We start from the raw sequence: 18646 nt of genomic DNA on the forward strand, positions 1-18646 counted from the left end.
GTTCATTGGCATCATGGTCGGGAGCAGGGTGGAGTACTGGCAGACATGGTGCCAGAGAAGGAACTGCTACATGTTGACACACAGGCAACAGGACGTAGTAGCTTGAGCAGTGACACACTTCCTCCAGCAAGGTCATACCTCTTGATAGTGCCACTCCCTCTGGGGGCCATTTTCTTTGAAACCACCACAAGTGACTACATAACATTCCATCACAGTTTACTTAACAAATTGTCTTAATTTTGGGGTAGGTGGAATTGGGGGTTCTTTTCTTTGTTGTAAGTGATGCTGCCTTGAAAAATCTTTGAAACTGAAGACTTTTGCATGTTCTCTTACACCAGCCTACAAATGTGTTCCTATGGTGGCTATTCATTTGTTTGCTGTGTTGCTTGAGTTTTGTGGTGGGCAGTCTGAGTTTATGTTGCTACCAGAATCATTTGAGAATGCATGCCCAATGCATTGGTCACTGACAGGTTTTACTAAATATTTACTTTTAATGTTTATATATGTAGTGTGTACATATCTGTGCCGGTGCACACATACCAAGAGGTGTGTGCTGTGTATGGAGGGCAGAGGACCTGGCAGTTGATTCCCTCCTGCTTGCTAAGGTAGGGTCTCTGTTGTTTCTGCTGCTGTACTGTGTATCCAGCTGGCTGGCCCATGAGCTGTCGTATTCCTGTTTCTACCTCCCATCTCGTTGTAGGAGGGCTAGGATTACAGGTGCTCGATGTTGAGCTGGAACCTCCGGCTCACTCCTGCTTGATCCAGAAAGCCCCATTCCTCTCTCCAAACCTGCCCTCTCAGAGAATCTCCAACAAAGAAAAGGCACTAAAAAGCCCATCTCTGCATGCGGCTATGGCAGCTCCTCCCCTGAAGTTGCCAGCAGCCCAAGTCCCTGCCTAAAGTGGTCAGCTTTTGGGCATACCTGGGTACAAACCCATCTTTTGGCAGACAGGTCATTACCACTCACCTACAGGCTATATAACCTCCCTGCTTTAGTTCAGACACTATTCTCCTGCCTCAAACTCTGGGCCTGTAGAACTCACCTGAAAGTTGCTCAAATAAACCTGTTTTTTTTGTTTTTTTTTTTTGTTTTTTTTTTTACTTTTTCAATTCGGCTTGATTTGACTTGATTTGTGGGTGGAGAAACCTATTATCTTGCTACAAAAAGCCTATTACTCACTACTGCATCTGGCCTTTCCTGTGGTTTCAAAGCACTGGACTCAGGCCATTGTGTTTGCACTGCTACAAACACTGTTACCCGTGGAGCCATCTTCCTGGCCTCAGCTTTGCTGTATTTTTATAGAATGTTACTAAAGAAAAATATAGTTCCACGAGCTCTTGCCTTCCTGTGTTCCTTTGATGTCCTTTATGCAACCTGATCACCTGTCTTTGCTTTTTCTCAAAAATTTACTTGGCTGGATATTGTTGCAGAATCCCGTAATCAGAAGCAAGAGAATTGCTGTAAGTTTGAGGCCTACCTGGCCTACCAAGTCTGTACTGTGTTTCAGGCCAATCAGGCCTTCATAACAAAGTCCTGTTTCAAAGGACAAAACAAAAAGATTTCTATTAACATGCATAAAAATATTTCTGTTCTGTGTAACACACATTTTCCAGCCTTTTGTTTTGTCTATTTTAAGTACAGAGTCAAATCAACACATCTATGTTATCTTGTAACTTTTAAAAAATGTTAATTCTAGGGTTAGAAAGATACTCTCTTTAATTGAGTTCCTTAATAAATTCATTGGTAATGGAATTTTATTCTCACTCTCTGTGTATGCATCTGTTTACATTTTTATATCCATCAAAACTTATGCACTTATTTACATGTACTCATTTACTTGGGAGAAGCCACACACATGGTCGTGTGGATGTGCGTCCGAAGACAGCTTGTGGCAGTGGGTTCTCTTCTTCCATAAGTTCTGGCATTGAACTCAGGCTGTTCAGCTTGGCAGCAAGTACCTGAGCCCACAGAGTTATCTCACCAGCCCATACCAGATTTTTTTTTGATGAATAAAGCGTGTGAGAATTGATTTAATTTTTTTCCTTCTGGATTATCAATCTGTCCCAACCCCAATAATTGAGTAGCATGGACCTTGCTATAATTCTAGGCTGCTGCTTGTGCTGACTAGTGCACTCTTCTGTACAGTTCAGTCTCTAGGCTTTTAAAAATCTTGTTGCTGTTCCTTTGTCTCCTAATAATTGTCTTATAGTATTTGGATGTTTTATAGAATACATCCTATTGCTTCTTTCCAACACTTTCATTTAGTTATCTTGTTTTTTTATGTATGTAATTGGGTTACATTAAATATGCGTTTTAACTTGAGAGCATACTTTATTATATTTCAGTAATCAAATATACTTCAAAGTCACTGATTTGTTTTGAAAATTCTTAATTTACTTTGACATTGTTTATCTGCATTTTTTGTTTGTTTTCTTGGTGTACAGGTCAGTAACATCCATGTATAAATATTTTACAGTAGAATACATTACTGATTTTTATTTTTACATGTATGTCTGGCTGACCTCTCGTTGTGTAGCCAAGGATAAACTTGAATTTCTGATTCGATTCTCCTGACTCTACCTCCTGAATACTAGGACTATAGTCATGCACCACTATGCCTGGTTTATATGCTACTGGAGAGGAACCCATGAATTTATGTATGCTGTTCAAGTTTATCAACTGAGTTTCATTACTTTCAACCCAGCCTACATTACTGATTTTTGTATGAATGTGTATACTCTTAAACAGGTATCAGTAATTCTTAGAAAATTCCTTTTTTAGTAGTTAAAATATATGCTTTGCTGTATATGTTAAGCTTTGGTTTGAGATAGGTATATATATTTTTTTCAAGAAATTTTCCATTGCTGCTTTTTAAAAGTTTTTAAGGCTTTATATTGATGGTGAATTCTGTATCTGTGTGTAGTACTTGGTAACATGAATGTCTGATTCTACAGATGTGTCTTAGAAGACAAACTTACACTTCTGCGTTCTGTATCATAAACCTGCTGGTGATTCTCAGTCTGCATTGTGAACATACCTTGGGCTTCTGGGTTTCTTCCAGGCATGCAAAGTTTATTATCCCTGTACTTAGACTGTTCTTTTGTGCATCTCTCTCTTGATTCTCAGATTCAAGGGAATGGAGTAGGGTGCTGCTACAATATGGCACCTTGAGACAAGGGTGAATAGAGACAGGTGGACCCTTCTTGGGGTGAAGGTCAAGGGGACTGGATGTAGCATTGTTGTCTTCTGACTTCCATGTTGTTATTTTTATTTGTTCACAGCATTGTTGTTTTAATGAGCAGAAACTTGCATTTATCTTGTCTTTCTGTAAAGTATATAGAACAGTTAGATTGTTAAGCCATGCTGGGTATTTTCCTGATCAGGCCTTCTAACTGGTACTGTATGAGAGGTATTATTATTCTTGCTTTTCTGTCTAGAGGTCATAAATAGATGTCAGAAGGATTGGAAGAAGAAAGGGACTTTGATGGGAGCATGTCCTTCCATATGTTGTGAATATGTGTTTCTCTTATTGTTTGATGAATAAAGCTGTTTTGGCCAATGGACAGGCAGGATTTATCCAGGCAGGAAATCCAAATGGGCAAAGAAAGGTATTAGGCAGAGTCGGAGAGATGCCATGTAGCTGCTGTGGAAGCAAGAGGCCTGGGCATCACAGGTAAACCAAGACCACGGGGAGATACACAGATGAATAGAAATGGGTTAATGATTAATAGAGCTAACCAGTAAGAAGCCTGAGCAATAGGTCAAACAGTTTATAGTTAAAATAAGGCCCTGTGTGTTTATTTGGGATTAAATGGCTGCAGGGCTGGGTGGGACAGAAACTTCCATCTACAGGATATAAACCAGTGATGGAAGACAGAGGGTGCCAACAGGTAGATGGGAAAACCTGCTGGTAAATGGGCTGCATAGAACCCTGTGTGTGCACATGGAAAGTTATTTGATCTCCACATTAACCTTTTAAACTGCTGAGAGCATATTACCTTTATCTTTTATAAACAGGAAATAGCAGTTTAGAAGTTCAACTGAGTTTTCCTAAACTCACACAGTTGGTGGCAGACTTGAACTTTGATTTCTCATTGCTACTTTTGTACCCTTTCCCTTGTCCTACTTAGAGGTGGGAGGGTAAGAGAGCAGTGTCCATCTCCAGGCCCTGTGGAAAAATTAACTACATGTAGCACAAAAGAAAAATTAGAAATGTTTTTAATTCAGTTATTTCCATTTAAAATAGATTTATTCAGATGGTTTATATGCATTATAACTCACTGATTTAAATGCTCATGCATTGTGTGGCATCACCATAGACAATTTTAGATCATGTTCATTGCTCTAAAGAGAAGTCCTTTTAAGCAGTTACCCCCTTGTAGTTACCCATTTTCACCTCGACACTCAGCTGCCTACTTTTTGTCTATGTACATGTACCTACTCTGTGCATTTCATACAAATGTTACCCAAATATTAGATGGTCCTTTGTAACTGACTTCTTTCACTTACTATATTTTTCAAAGTTCATACTTTTTTGTTGATGAATATGGTTCAGATGACTGGAGATATACTGTATTTATTTACTTATAAGTTGATATAGTTTTGATTTGATTCTACTTTATGCTGTTATGGATAATGCATTATAAATATTCTTGAATAAAATTAGGGGCAGTGTTCATGAATAGGGCAGATATTTTAATTTGTTTTGGACGTGTGTGTCCTAGAAGTTAAACTGTTGGGCCATATGATAGCTTGTCTATTATCCAATAGCATCCCCATCACTAGTGTACAAAAGGGTTAGTTTCATCATGTCCTTACCAACACTTGTTCATGTATCTTCAGTTAGGAACATAGATGGTGCCTTATGGCTTTGGTGTAATGTGCGATTCTCTGCACAGCTGGTCCTGCTGTCCTTCTCTGCCCCCAAGAAAGCACACAGACACTATATTAGTATAAAGCTGTTGGCTGGAGACTTGGGCTTTTTATTCTTAACCCATAACTACTAATCTATGTATTTCCTTGTGACCTTATCTTACCGGAGAAAGGTCCTGGGACCTCTTACTCCTCTGGCATCCTACATCTTGACTGTTCAGCATCTACACAGAGAAGAGAAGAGGAAGAGGAGAAAGCAATTTCCTGTTTGTCCCTGCTTATATTCTGATTCTGCCCAGCTTCGTCACTTCCTGCCTGGCCAATAGGTGTTTTATTCATTAACCAATAAGAGAAACATATACATAGAAGGACTTCATCACTTTGGCGTGCACTTTCCTGACAGCTGATGATTTTTAATAGCTGTTTCTCATTGGTTGTTTGTCTTTTTGTTACTGCATGGTGAGAAGTCTATTTCTAGATACAGGGTCCTTGCTGGATATGATTGGCAAATATTTTCTTCTATTTTGTTGTTCCTCCTTCACTTCCTCCTTTCTCCTCTCTGTTTTATTTCTTAGAGAAAAGTGCTTACTGTGTATAGGCACATGTTGACCTTGAACTCCTGATCCACTGCCTCCCTTCTGAGTTCTGGGATTCAGGACCACCACTGTCTGTGTGTGTACGCGCGCGTGCGTACACGCGTGCATTGTTGTTGTTGTTATTGGTGGTGGTGGTGGTGATGGTTTTATTACTCTTTACTCTTTGACTTATTTTGTTCTTTGGGGGGCCTGCTATACAGCTCCCAAATGAATCATACACAGAGACTTATTTCTTATGAATGCCCGGCCTTAGCTTTTGTAAACCTAAATTATCCTGACTACCTTTTGCCTCTGGGCTTTTTCCTTCTCTTACTTACTTCTGTATATCTTACTTTCACTCTAATTCCATGGCCAGACCCTGTATGTTGTCCTCTCCTTGCTCCTTTGTTGTTTCTCCTCCTCTTTTCTCCTTCTATTTATAGTCTCTGCCTGCCAGCCCCTCCCATCCTTGCTCCTTCCTCGATAATGACTATTTAGCTCTTTCTTAGACTATCAGGTATTTTAGACTTGCAAAGAATCACAGCTTTACAGAGTTAAACAAATGCAGCATAAACAAGGCAACACATCTTTACATCATTAAACAAATGTTCTAGCTGGGCGTTGGTGGCGCACGCCTTTAATCCCAGCACTCGGGAGGCAGAGGCAGGTGGATCTCTGTGAGTTTGAGGCCAGCCTGGTCTACAGAGCGAGTTCCAGGACAGCCTCCAAAACAATACAGAGAAAACCTGTCTCGAAAAAACCAAAACAAACAAACAAAAAACACATATGCTCTGTTCTGTTAACATTAGAACATCATCATGAAACATCACTGTTGTAAACATGGATAGTTTGTATAGGAAAGAGAATGGGGTGGAAAGAACACATGATTTGATTATTAGCGATGAGAGAGTATATAAAAAATAAATTTACCTGGTCACATAAGACAGCTTATGTAGACATTGGTACTTTACATAAAGGTAACCTTCTCAGGGGTCTCGGGTATGTCCCTCATGACCTACATCCTCCCTGAAAAACTGTTATTGAACTGCAATTCATGGGCCAAATCTATTCTGCCACCTGTTTTTGCAACTACATTTCTATTGATATATAATGCCTCCATTTATTTTATCATAACAAAATATACCCAATATTGGGATATATATGGTTTAATTAGGTCTTAGTTCTGGAGATTCATGAGTAGGACATTTGCACTGGTTTCTGGTGAGGGCCTCGTGCTGTATTGTAACAGGCTAGATGCTATCACAGGGTTAGAAAGGGAAATAGTGGGGAGAGGAAGCAGGAGAGCTGGAGGCTTTGCAACAGGTGCCCCTGAGCTCACTCATGAGACAAATTTATCCTTCAGCAAAACACTTATCCATCCTCAAGACTTACCTCATAGCTTTTCAAAGTGTTAAGAACTAACTCATGTTGCACTGGGTACCAAACTGGAGCCAGTGAACTTTGACTATAACATGTAACCATTCCTATTTATTATTATCAATGGTTGCTTTCACACTACATAGTGGAATTAAGTAACTAAAACAAATTTGGCCTACAATGCCTGAAATATTTATCTTGCTCTTTATAGAAAAAGCTGTCCAACAGCTGATTTGGAAAGTCTAGACTTTTAGAAAGTTATGCATGAACCAGAGATACTTTGAATTTCAGCAGTCTTGACATTGTATGACTTTGAGGTCAGTTGAACCAACTGACTATTTTCCTTCTTCCCTCTCTCCCTCCTTATTTTTCTTATTTAGAGCTTGAGACTGGGGATTGAACTCAGAGACTTAGGTATATAGGCAACTCAAACGTGGAACTATAGCCCAACTACAAGAACAGCAGTGGTGTGTGTGTCTAATGTTTGTTTTAAATTTTGTTTTGTTTTTCTTTGTTTATAAAGGATCTTACTATGTAGCTCAGGCTAGTTTCAGATTTGCAATCCTCCTGCCAAAGTTGTTAGTCTTAAGGAAAAATTACTGTATCGGGATGGATGAGACTTAGGTTTGATTCTCAGGGAAATAGTGCACATGCACAGGAATACTTGCCCGTGAGCAAAAGTTTAACTTTGAAATAAGATAATAAGACATTGTTGTTTTAAAGCCAAGAGTGTAACAAGACTAATCTGTGATTATTTACAGACCGATTCTCTAGCTTCGTTCAGATGCTATGATTTTATTAGAAGAAACACGTTATGCTTTTTTGTTTGCTTGTCTTTTCTGTTTTCTCTGTATTGCTTTGGAGCCTCTCCTGGAGCTTGCTCTGTAGACCAGGCTGGCTTCAAACTCACAGCGATCTTCCTGCTTCTGCCTCCTGAGTGCTGGGATAAAGGCGTGTGCCTCCAATGCCCGGCTTCCTTATGCTTTTTCCCCAGTCATTTTCTATCCCTTTTAAAGACCAAGTATTTGCCAGCATAACTTACTCAAATTTAACATAGTGCCAGTCTTACTGTTAGAAGTTAGGTATTTTAGCTCAGTTCTGTTTCTTTTCATTTCTCTTAGCTTGAAGTCAATGGCCCAAAATGACTCTGCTAGTGGAAACTCACTTCCGTAAGGAGAAAGACCAGGCCAGAGGCTGGGATGAGCGTGCCACTGCACCAGATCTCTGCCATCCCATCACAGGACGCCACTTCCACTAGAGTCTACAGAAGCAAGACCAAAGATAAGGAGCGGGAGCAGGTAACTGGAGAACTCCTTAAAGTGCCTTACTGTGGGGGTTCTTTCCAGTGGCTGTGGCCAGATACTGGCTGAGCTGCCGCCTGAGTAAGGAAGGAAGTAAGGAGGGAAGGAGGGATGGAAGGAAGGAAAGACTGTTTTATTTTCATTTGAGGGCAGATGTGTGGCAGTGAGGATGGCATGGTAGCAGGTGCATGAGGTGGTGGGCCACATTGTATCCAATCAGGAAGAAGAGAGAGCACTGGTGCTTGGCTCATTTCCTCTTTATTCTTAGGTTGGGTGTCCCACCTGGGTTAACTCAGTCTGTAAACACTTCACAGCACACCATAGTGGTGACTCCTAGATGATTCTAGATCTGATTAAATTTACAGTCAATACTAACTGCCATCACAAATACATTGTTTTAATGTACACAGAATGGTATGGGGGGGTTGAGTATACTGTGACCCACCAGTGGAGGCCAGAGGACAACTTTGGAGAGTTGATGATCTTACCCAGTGGATCCTGGGATATGATCTCAGTTGTCAGGCTTGGTGACAATTACCTTCATCCACTGAGCCATCTCAACAGCCCCAACCATTACGATTATTTTATTAAAATTCCACTAACTACGATCTAGAATAACCAAGTTCTGGAGGGGCTGGTTTCTCTGCATATGGGCTAATGAGCATGGCTGGCTGTGTTCAGAGACTATCTTCTCCTGGTTTCTGGGTCCTGAGGGTTTGGCATAGGCTTATCGGCTTCTTAGTGGTAGTGGCACACTCATTTTAGTTGGATAAGTTCCTAATCATGTCTTTACATTCCTAAGATGAAGTTCTTTAGATTCTTAAAACAAGGTGCAGTGTATAAATGTGTTTGAACAAAAATTTAGGGGTGTGTTACTGCATCCAGGAGACCATTATAATCAGCCCGTCTCTGTTTTGATGCTGCTGGCAATCTGGCTTGACCCTTAAATAAACATTAGTTGGATAATGTCAGTGATGGAGGAATTTCAGGACTAATCTAAGCCCAAAGGGTCAGGAAAGTCTTTCTGTAGAAAACTGGAATTATGTGGAGAGCTATAGTTAAGGGAAAAGGAGAAGCAGAGCAACTCAGGTTGAGGAAATGTATAAGGTCAATCCCAAATTTTCTGATGCAGTTTGCATGTGCCCGTGCTGAGAAGTGAGAGAAAGAGATCCACAGAGATTCTGGGAGCTACATCTTTATCTAAAGCAACCCCCAAGGTGACTTTCTGCACAATTCTCTCTATAGCATGCATTGCATGGGCCTATATCTGTTCTGCTGTGGAGGGCTAGTGACGTGCACATAGCTACACTATCTGTGGATGAAGTCGGACCTCACACTGGGTGGTATGCGGACTGCTGGAAATATTTCATAATCAAAGGATTTTCTTACTATCACTTTGTAGCAATAATTCTAATTGTTATTAATAATAAAAACTCAGAGTCAGCTATCAGGAGGTGAAAGCTGAAAGATGAGAGAAGCAGAGCAGCCAGCCACTAGAGTTCTTTTTTTTTTTTTTTAAATTTTATTTTCCAGTTTAAATTTAGATAAGAATCAAGGTTGCTTCACATGTCAGTTCCAGGTCCCTCTCCCATTCCCTCCCTTCCTCCCGTGCCCTCCCCCCCCCGTTATCCTCTCATTTCTCCAGGGAGGGTGAGGCCCTCCATGGGGGTGTCCATAGTGTGTCATTTCATATAGGGCAGGGCCTAGACCCTTTCCCAAGAGTTCAGGGTGAGAGTGCACCTCACATTGTTCTATTGGAGTCCAAAGTCCGTGTGTATACTTGGGATGGGTACTGATCTGCTGCCCAAGGCTCAATAGATTCCCTAGGCCTCTTCACTGACACCCAGATTCAGGGGGTCTTGATCAGTCCCATGCTGGCTTCCCAGGATAATGCCTGGGATTCAAGAGTTAACCTTTGTCTGGTCAGCTGTTTCTGGGGGTTAAACCAGCCCAGTCTTAATCCCTTTGATCATCAGTCCTCCCTCTCTGTTACTGGCTTTCTTGAGTTCAGCTCAGTACTTAACCAAGGGAGTCTGCCTCTTCTTCGATCAGCCACTAAATAAAGTTTCTGTTTCCCAGACTCTCTGGCCATAGGATTGTAGGCTGGCACTCCCCAGATCTATGTCTAAAATCCATATATGAGAGAGTACATGCCATGTTTCTCTTTTTGTGACTGGGTTACCTCACTCAGGATGGTTTCTTCTAGTGTCATCCATTTGCCTGCGAATCTCATGATTCCATTATTTTTTTCTGCTGAATAGTACTCCATTGTGTAGATGTACCACGTTTTCTCTATCCACTCTTCAGGTGAGGGACATCTAGGTTGCTTCCACGTTCTGGCAATTACAAATAAAGCTGCTATGAACATAGTGGAACAGACCTCTTTGTTGTATGAATGGGCATCTTTTGGATATATGCCTAAGAGTGGAGTTGCTGGGTCTTGTGGTAGGTTTATTCCCATTTTTCTGAGGAATCTCCACACTGATTTCCAAAGTGGCTGAACCAGTTGGCACTCCCACCAGCAATGGAGGAGTGTCCCCCTTTCACCACATCCTCTCCAGCATAAATTGTCATTAGTGTTTTTGATTTTAGCCATTCTGACAGGGGTGAGATGGTATCTGAGAGTTGTTTTGATTGGCTAAGGATGTTGAGCACTTTCTCAAGTGCCTCTCAGCCATTTTAGACTCCTCTATTGAAAACTCTCTATTTAGTTCTGCAGCCCACTTTTTAATAGGGTCCTTTGGTGTTTTGGAGACTTGCTTCTTGAGTTCTTTGTAAATTTTGGAGATCAACCCTCTGTCAGATGTGGGATTAGTGAATATTTTTTCCCATTCTGTGGGCTGCCTTTTTGTCTTGCTGACTGTGTCCTTTGCTTTACAGAAGCTTCTCAGTTTCATTAGGTCCCATTTATTAATTGTTGATCTCACTGTCTGTGCTACTAGTGTTATGTTCAGGAAGCTGTCTCCTGTACCAATTCGTTCAAGGGTACCACCCACTTTCTCTTCTAAGAGGTTCAGTGTGGCTGGATTTATGTTAAGGTCTTTGATCCATTTGGACTTAAGTTTTGTGCATGGCGATAAACATGGATCGATCTGCATTCTTCTACATGCCAGTCTCCAATTATGCCAGCACCATTTGTTGAAGATGCTTTCTTTATTCCATTGTATATTTTTAGCTTCTTTGTCAAAGATCAGATGTTCGTACGTGTGTGGGTTAATACCCGGATTTTCAATTCGATTCCATTGGTCTACCTGTCTATTTTTGTGCCAATACCAAGCTGTTTTCAGGACTATAGCTCTATAATAGTACTGGAATTAAAGGCATGTCACTCCAAGTGCTGGGATCAGCTTTGTGTGAGCTCTGTTTCTCATTTAGACTGGATCAATTTCATGTAGCCCAGGGTGGCCTTGAATTAATGGAGATACATCTGCCTCTGTCTCCCAAGTGCTGGGATTAAAGGTGTGCACCATCACTGCCTGGCCTCTATGGCTAACTTTATTCATTAGATCATAAACAAAATATCATCACAGCACTTACTAGTATGTAAATAATCCTTCAAGATTACTGCTTTTTAGTTTTGCTTTGTTTTTTGAGATAGGGTCTTACTATGTAGCTCTGTCTGTTCTGGGACTCATTATGTAGACCAAACTAGCCTTGAACTCACAGAGACCCACCTGCTTCTGCCTCCTGAGTGTTGGGTTTAAGTACATGAGACACCATGGTGGTGTTTAGTTTTTTATAAACACTAGTCCATTACTTTTCAGATTTCAGTCTCTGTGGAAACCTGAGTTGCTTCTTTTCAAAAGAAATTATATTTTAACCTTAACTGTCTTAGAGAGTAGATTTGGTTTATTTTTTTTAAAGCTAGTAATATCTTACTTTTAGACCTATCTTGAAGTAATCTTGTGTACACTTAAGTGTGTGATTATTAATGCATGTGTAATTTATAAGTCTAATAGACAAGTTTATAATTGGCTTCTAAGTCATCGTTTGAAATTATACTGTTTGACATGATGTAAGTTACTTTCCATCTTAGGACAATGTCCACTTTCCTGCCTCAGTGGGTCAGGATTCAGATCCCACTATAAGTAACAACATCTTTTCCAAATTAAGGAGAAAATTTTAGTTCAGGGAAATAGATGCTTCTCTAGATTTCCAGAAAGGGCTAATTCCCAGCAATGTGGGATTACTCTACCTTTATCAGGAGTGATTAGGAAGTAATGCATCATAAAGGTTCAATTGTTGTATCTAGTGGTAACCATTGCCATTGTATTCATTATGACTAAACAAACCATCAAACAAACAACAACAACAAAGAACTCCTCTACTGTTACTACCACTGCCACTTAAAAATTGTTGGCTCTGGAAAAAATACCACCCACCTTATTTTATTGAGACAGGTTTTAATATGCAATCTCTCTGTAGCCCAGGCTAGTCCCAAACTCAGCCATCTTCCCTTAGCCACCTGAGTGTTAGGATTCCAGGTGCGTGCCCCTGCTTCTGGCTTGCATTTCACTTTCATCAGGACTGGACAAGCTGGGTAGATGCTGCATGTTCTGCCATCTGTCCCCATGCCACGCGTGTGATCAAAGCCAAATGAATGGTTGCATTGTCTTAGAGGACCCAATTGCCTGGGACCCAGTTTGTAAGATTATCCAGAAAATACACTTTCTCTTTCTACCCTGAAGGAACTAGTCCATATCATTGTATTCTTGAAAGTATCAGAAAGGTAATCCATGGTCAGCTTGTAATTAGACAGCTACATAGGAAGCAAAAGATACTTATCATATTTTTGAAGAATTCTAGTTTAGTCACCATAGATTTCTTTCTCTTCCTTTTCTAGGTCAACAGAGGGGTTTTATCATGGAACATCAAAGTGATAGTTATCTAAACAAATTTTGGTTTGCTGGGAAAGTATGTAAATGGAGAAAAATTTTAATATCAGGAAGTAGATGCTTTATATATGCTTACATAAAGTTTATAATACCTAGTACTCTTTTCATCTGTACCTGCATTTGGAACAAGAGCCTCACAGCACGCAGGCAATAACAGTAATCTGAAGCATATCCATTGTACTTCACCTCTTAATTATTGTTATTTTAATGTACTGGATAAATCATGAAAACCTAACAAAGAACTTAGAGAAACTTTGAGCTTTAATACTGCAGACTCTGGTTTTCAGTTCAGTGCCTGGACCTGCCTTGTATCTTCCAAACAGCCTGTTTTCAGGGTCTCCCCAGGGTGCTCTGGTGCTGGTTCACTCCTTCCTTCTTCAGCTTCCTCCGCCCTCTCACCCTCATCCCCCACTTTCTGTTTCCTTTTTCATCCTTCTTTTCCCCCTTCTGTTTTTGCCCTTTGCTTCTATTCTTCCCATTCGAGTCTCCAAAGGTCAGGATAGCAGATGTGCACTAGGTAACACACCTGGCCATCCTAATATTTTCAGATGTGTGTGTGTGTGTGTGTGTGTGTGTGTGTGTGTGTGTGTGTAAAACTATTCAGGATCCAAGGTCAAAGCAGTCTTTGGCCTTCTCTTATTTGAAACCCCACTGTTTACCCACAGGAGCTCTAGTTTTATTTTACAGGATACATTCCTTCTAGCCAGGTGCCAATAGTGTGTGCCTTTAATCCCAGTACTCTGGAGGCAGAGGCAGGTGGATCTCTGTGAGTTCAAGGCCATCCTGGTCGTCCTCAGAACTAGTTCCAGGACAGCTAGGGCTGTTACACAGAGAAACCCTGTCTCAAACTGCCCCCTCAAAAAAAATCCTTCTTCTAAATGGCCCACAGAGTCAACTAACCAGGGCTCATAAGGGGCTTACAGAGACTTATCCAACAGCAAGGGAGCCAACAGTATGGGTCTGACCTAGACCCTCTGAATATATGTTGTGTTTGGGTGGCTTGGTGTTCTTGTGGGACTCCTAGTATTGGGAGCGGGGTGTGTCTCTGACCCATTTGCCTGCTTTTGGGACTCTTTTCCTCCTACTGAGCTGCTTATTCCAGCCTTGATGCAAAGGGATTTGCCTAGCCTTGTTGTCACTTCATGTGCTGTGTTTGGTTGGTATCCCTGGGAGGCTTGCCATTTTCTTTGGGTGGTGGGTGGAGGAGAAGTGGATCTGGGATAGAGTTGAGGTGTGTGTGGGGGATGTGAGGAGAGAGGGGAATTGCTGTTGGGATGTGATGTATAAGAGAATAACAATAATAAAGATATATCCCTAAAATCTCCTTCTATATTACTATTTTTGTGTCAATATTTAGTCTACTCTCATATTCATTTTTAGCTTCTTTATAGAGGCTCAATTAAATGAAGAGGTGAATGTGCATCTTTGAATAGTTAAGTAACTGTCAGTTCATGTGTGACTACCCCTGGCATCATTTGTGTGCCTCCTTGAATCAGTGTTTACCTTTCCTGGGAGAATCTCAGGACATTGTTTGCCTCAGCACAGTTTCTGTTGCTGTAACAGAATACCTGCGGTTGGGTGAGTTATAAAGAGCACTACAGTTCTAGAGACTGGACAGCTTCTGGTAAGGACCTCTTCATGTGCCATGCATGGTAGGGGACAGGAGGGTGTAAACAAAGAGGAACATACAGAGGAGGTGAGATTCTGTAACAGCCACTTCCCATAATAACCCAAGCGCCTTCCTGGAAGTCGCATTCATCCTTCTATGATGACAAATTCTTTATAACCAAATACTTCTTAAATGCCCCTTTCTGTACCATGACACTGGGGACTATACCCTAGTACAAGTTTTAATAGAACCAATCATGTTCACACCATAGTAGCATTCTCAAACCTGGAAATAGGAATATATCTTGCAGTGTGTGTGTGTGTGTGTGTGTGTGTGTGTGTGTGTGTGTGTGTGTGTTGGGGAAGGGGTGCATCTGTGTAGCCTTTTTTCAAATCTGCCTGCAAGAGTGCTTATCCTGTTTGATAATCCCAACTGTGACAGTGATGCCGTGGGGATCCCTGCTGGTTTACTCAAGCATGTGCAGAAAATTGTAGCATACTTGATATTCATGAACTAAAGATGATGCCTTCCTTACTAAATACATTTCTGCCTTATTGTTGAGAATGTGGAGACTAGTTCTGATGGTTTCATTGGAGATTAAGAAAGGGAGGGATGGTGCTGTTACCAAATATCAAATTCAGTGTTGCTAAATTTGAGCTGTTTTGTCTTTTTCATGTTCTTGGATCTTAAGGTGTGGCTTGTTTACTTGTATAGAGTATGTAGCTGAACTTTGGGCGTTGGGCTAAGGAGATTTTTGCTTGAGTTAACATTATCTAGATAAAACAGTCAGAATATGTGGTAAAAGAAGCATTTGCTTGTTTTGGTCTTGGGGAACGCTACTGCTAAGGTGTAAGTTACTGAACAGATGGTTGCTTCATGTTCTCTGCATGCCTTGTTCTTGTAAGACCTTAGTATTGGGCCATCAAAACAGCATAAACTTCATGTGAACGCTGAGAACAACAGACTCATTGTCCTCTTCTTCTTACAGGGGAGCTATACAGACTACACAATGTTCTCTGTGACAGGTGGTGCCAATAGTATCAACACACACTCCTCACACTGTGTTCCTCATAGCCATGCTCTTTGCCAGCTGCTTAAGCCAGCCTCTCTCTTCTGTGAGAACCTTACCCACCTCCACTCGCTCATTAATTGATTAATTCTTTGCATAGTTATTCACCGATCACCCATTACATAGTAGGTGCTGAGTCAGACATCAAGTGAACACATGGTCTGGTAAAGATACTGTCTGTGTTGTCAGAAGGAACAGACCCAAAGAGAATTGTGGTCACCTGATTGTGATGGTGGTGTCTTTCCCCAATTCATGTGTTCTGTCAGTCCCCATGCTCAGCACAGACCCCCTCTGCCTATACCAAAGCTTTCTAATTAGTGTCCTTGCCTTAGTCCCTTTCTCCCTGCCTTGTTCTGTAGCTGGAAGCAAAAGCAGACAAGCAGTCCAATGAGATAGATTTTGTAGTGAGAGCCTCTGACCCCCAGAGATTTTCTGGAATAAAATAAATTAAAGCTGAGCCTTTCAGAAGTTCCAGGAACTGGGCTGGGGAGAGAGCATGCTAGTTGGCTAGAATGCTTGCCTATCATTTCCAAAATCCTAGGTTTGATCCTCAGTACTGCAAAACCTGCTCATGGTGGCACACCTGTAATCCCAGCACTCAGGAGAGAGGTGGAAGTAAGAGGATCAGAAGTTCAAGGTTATCCTTGGCCACAAAGTGAGTTCCAGACAAGTGTGGGCTCAGGAGACCCTGCTTTCCAAGAAAAGAAGTAACAGTTCAATGAAGACAGAGAAAAATGTCAGAGAAGATGGTGCATTGCAGAAATTTCGAGGGAAGAGGAGAACATATGTGTTGAGTTATATACACTATATTACTAAATTGTCACTTGCTGTTAAGGCTCACTAACAAGTTGACTTTGGAAATGTAATCCCAAGTGATGTTTGTCTCCAAAGTGACAGGATTCCCTGTCAAGAGCAGCTGCTCCCCTTCCCCCAGGTCTGTGGCAGGGAGAAAGGGAAGAGAGAATAGAAACTACTTCTGACAGAGGTGCTGTTGTTTATCCCATGATATAAAAATGTCTGCAGTGGGGAAGCCCAGAGCTCAGCCATAGAGAAAGCTGTCAGGACTCCTGCTCCCCACCCTGCTTCCCAGGTGATTTCTGGATGCTTGTAAGCACTACCACAGAGGCAGGAAATATGGTGAGTATAAGTGTAGACACAAAGAGTCTAAGGGTGTGGTGATTAGTCCAAATATGGATACCTGGAATTCACTTGTGTTTGAATCCCTAGAGAAGAGCAAGTTAAGGAAGTTTGGCTGTAACCCCAGCACTCAGGAGACTGAGGCAGTAAAAGCGTACATTCCAGGACAGCTGGGCCATGCAGTGTGACTCTGTCTCAGTTAATAGAGGTTTTAGAATCCAACAATGTGTAGGAGTACATGAAATTATCCATCAGGCTGAGTAGTGTCTGACAGGACACCAAAGGACAGTGGCCACTGAGAGTCATTGAGAACACCCCTTATCCTATAGTAAAGATCTGGATGTCTTTTTGAAGCTTGCTACTTTTATCGAACTTTTCAGTAGGGGATAAAATATCACTCCTTTTAATTCATCTTCCTATTGCTGAGTTTGCATTCCTCATTTTTAGCCAGATGGATTCACTTTGTCACATTTCAGAAGCCTTTCTTAAAGCAGAGCACATCTTGTGAGATGTGGTGTGGGTGTAAGGAGTCCCTCACCTCAGGACTCAGAGATCTGTGGGAGACTCCTGGCACACAGTGTGAGTCCATCACCTGTTGTATCAGTGGCCAGGAAGGCTGTTAGAGAAATCCCAGGTCTGTGCTTGTGTAGGATTTAAAATCTTCCCAGATTGATTCTGTCAGTAGAAATTTTCTACACAGTATGTGGAGATACGAAGAGGAGAAGATAACAGTTGAGAGACAATGGAGAGAAGAAAGTAATACAGTCTAATAATTTGAAACATAAGAAATATAGACTATCATTGACATCTTATTGGAGGACTAGTTCATCACTTACAGAGAATGTTACAGTCCTTTATGTAAGATTTGTTTATCACGGCCTCAGTCTGCTAAGAAGGACATGGAAAATGCAGAGAAATTTCATAAAAGCAGAAAGGAATGTGAAAGGCACCACCCCAAATCTCACTGTATCAAGTTTTGTTTCTTCCAGTAGTTATGAGCAGTTCTTTGTTAGTTTATTGCAAAAGGAATTTTGGTTTCAGACCCTGAATTTTAAATTAGTAGAACTAGGCATGCATATATATATATATATATATATATATATATATATATATATATAGAGAGAGAGAGAGAGAGAGAGAGAGAGAGAGAGAGGAAAGTTCAAAATAGGAACCAAGCTAGTCAATACATTTCTGCCAACAAGAAATAAGTTTGTATTTTCCTATAGCATCAAAATCCACACTAGGGGATTTGAGATATTCTTGGAAAGAAATTTCTGCTTCCTAATTTTTATTGAAGTGTTTTCCCCAAAGAAAGTTGTCGAGATGCTTGAAGAAGTAGTTGGTTGGCAGAGGATATGTGAACATGGTAAATGACACAAAACTTTGTAGCCCAGTTTGCTCAAATTCTAAAGTATTGATTTATAGTGTGTGGTCCAGTGTTGTAGTGGAAACACTCAGACCCTTTCTGTTGACTAGTCTTGCTAAAGTTGCTTTTTTTTTTTGTGGATCCCATTGTGTTGCTGGGCCAATTTCTCAGATTCAGAAAGTCGTGATAGTGAACAGCAGTAGGCTAGCTTTTGCTGCATTTCTGCTGAGAAAGGCATTGTGGCTTCTTGGTCCAGTCACTAAGTTGAATGATTGTCAAATATAATCCACCTTGTTTCACCATCTGATGAGGAAATGGCTATTGTTACTATGCTGAATGAAAGAAGATGGCAACACTGTGACTTTCAGATATTTTGTCAGTTCATAAGGCGCTCACCAAGCCTTTTCACCTTCCCGTTTGCTTCCATTGCTGGTCTACACTGGC

The 18646-nt window shown here is 41.0% G+C and overlaps 1 protein-coding gene across 12 annotated transcripts in view; it reads left to right on the top strand.

The window, feature by feature from the left end:
- Positions 1–18646, top strand: part of Marchf8 (membrane associated ring-CH-type finger 8) — a 79985-nt gene that overhangs the window by 25577 nt on the left and 35762 nt on the right. For 6 of the 12 annotated variants that reach the window (XM_013110411.3, XM_013110409.3, XM_021224793.2 and 3 more), the window contains exon 2: positions 7947–8123. The exons of 5 other annotated variants lie outside the window; for them this stretch is intronic. In XM_013110411.3, coding sequence (XP_012965865.1) covers positions 8025–8123 — 99 coding nt within the window. In that variant the 5' untranslated portion in view covers positions 7947–8024. Of the gene's footprint in view, positions 1–7946; positions 8124–18646 lie in introns of those variants that run through there. One more of the 12 variants, XM_013110415.3, reaches the window with a different exon arrangement.

This window comes from Mesocricetus auratus, unplaced genomic scaffold (genome assembly GCF_017639785.1).
Source record: "Mesocricetus auratus isolate SY011 unplaced genomic scaffold, BCM_Maur_2.0 Super-Scaffold_100676, whole genome shotgun sequence".
NCBI classification, from domain to species: domain Eukaryota; kingdom Metazoa; phylum Chordata; class Mammalia; order Rodentia; family Cricetidae; genus Mesocricetus; species Mesocricetus auratus.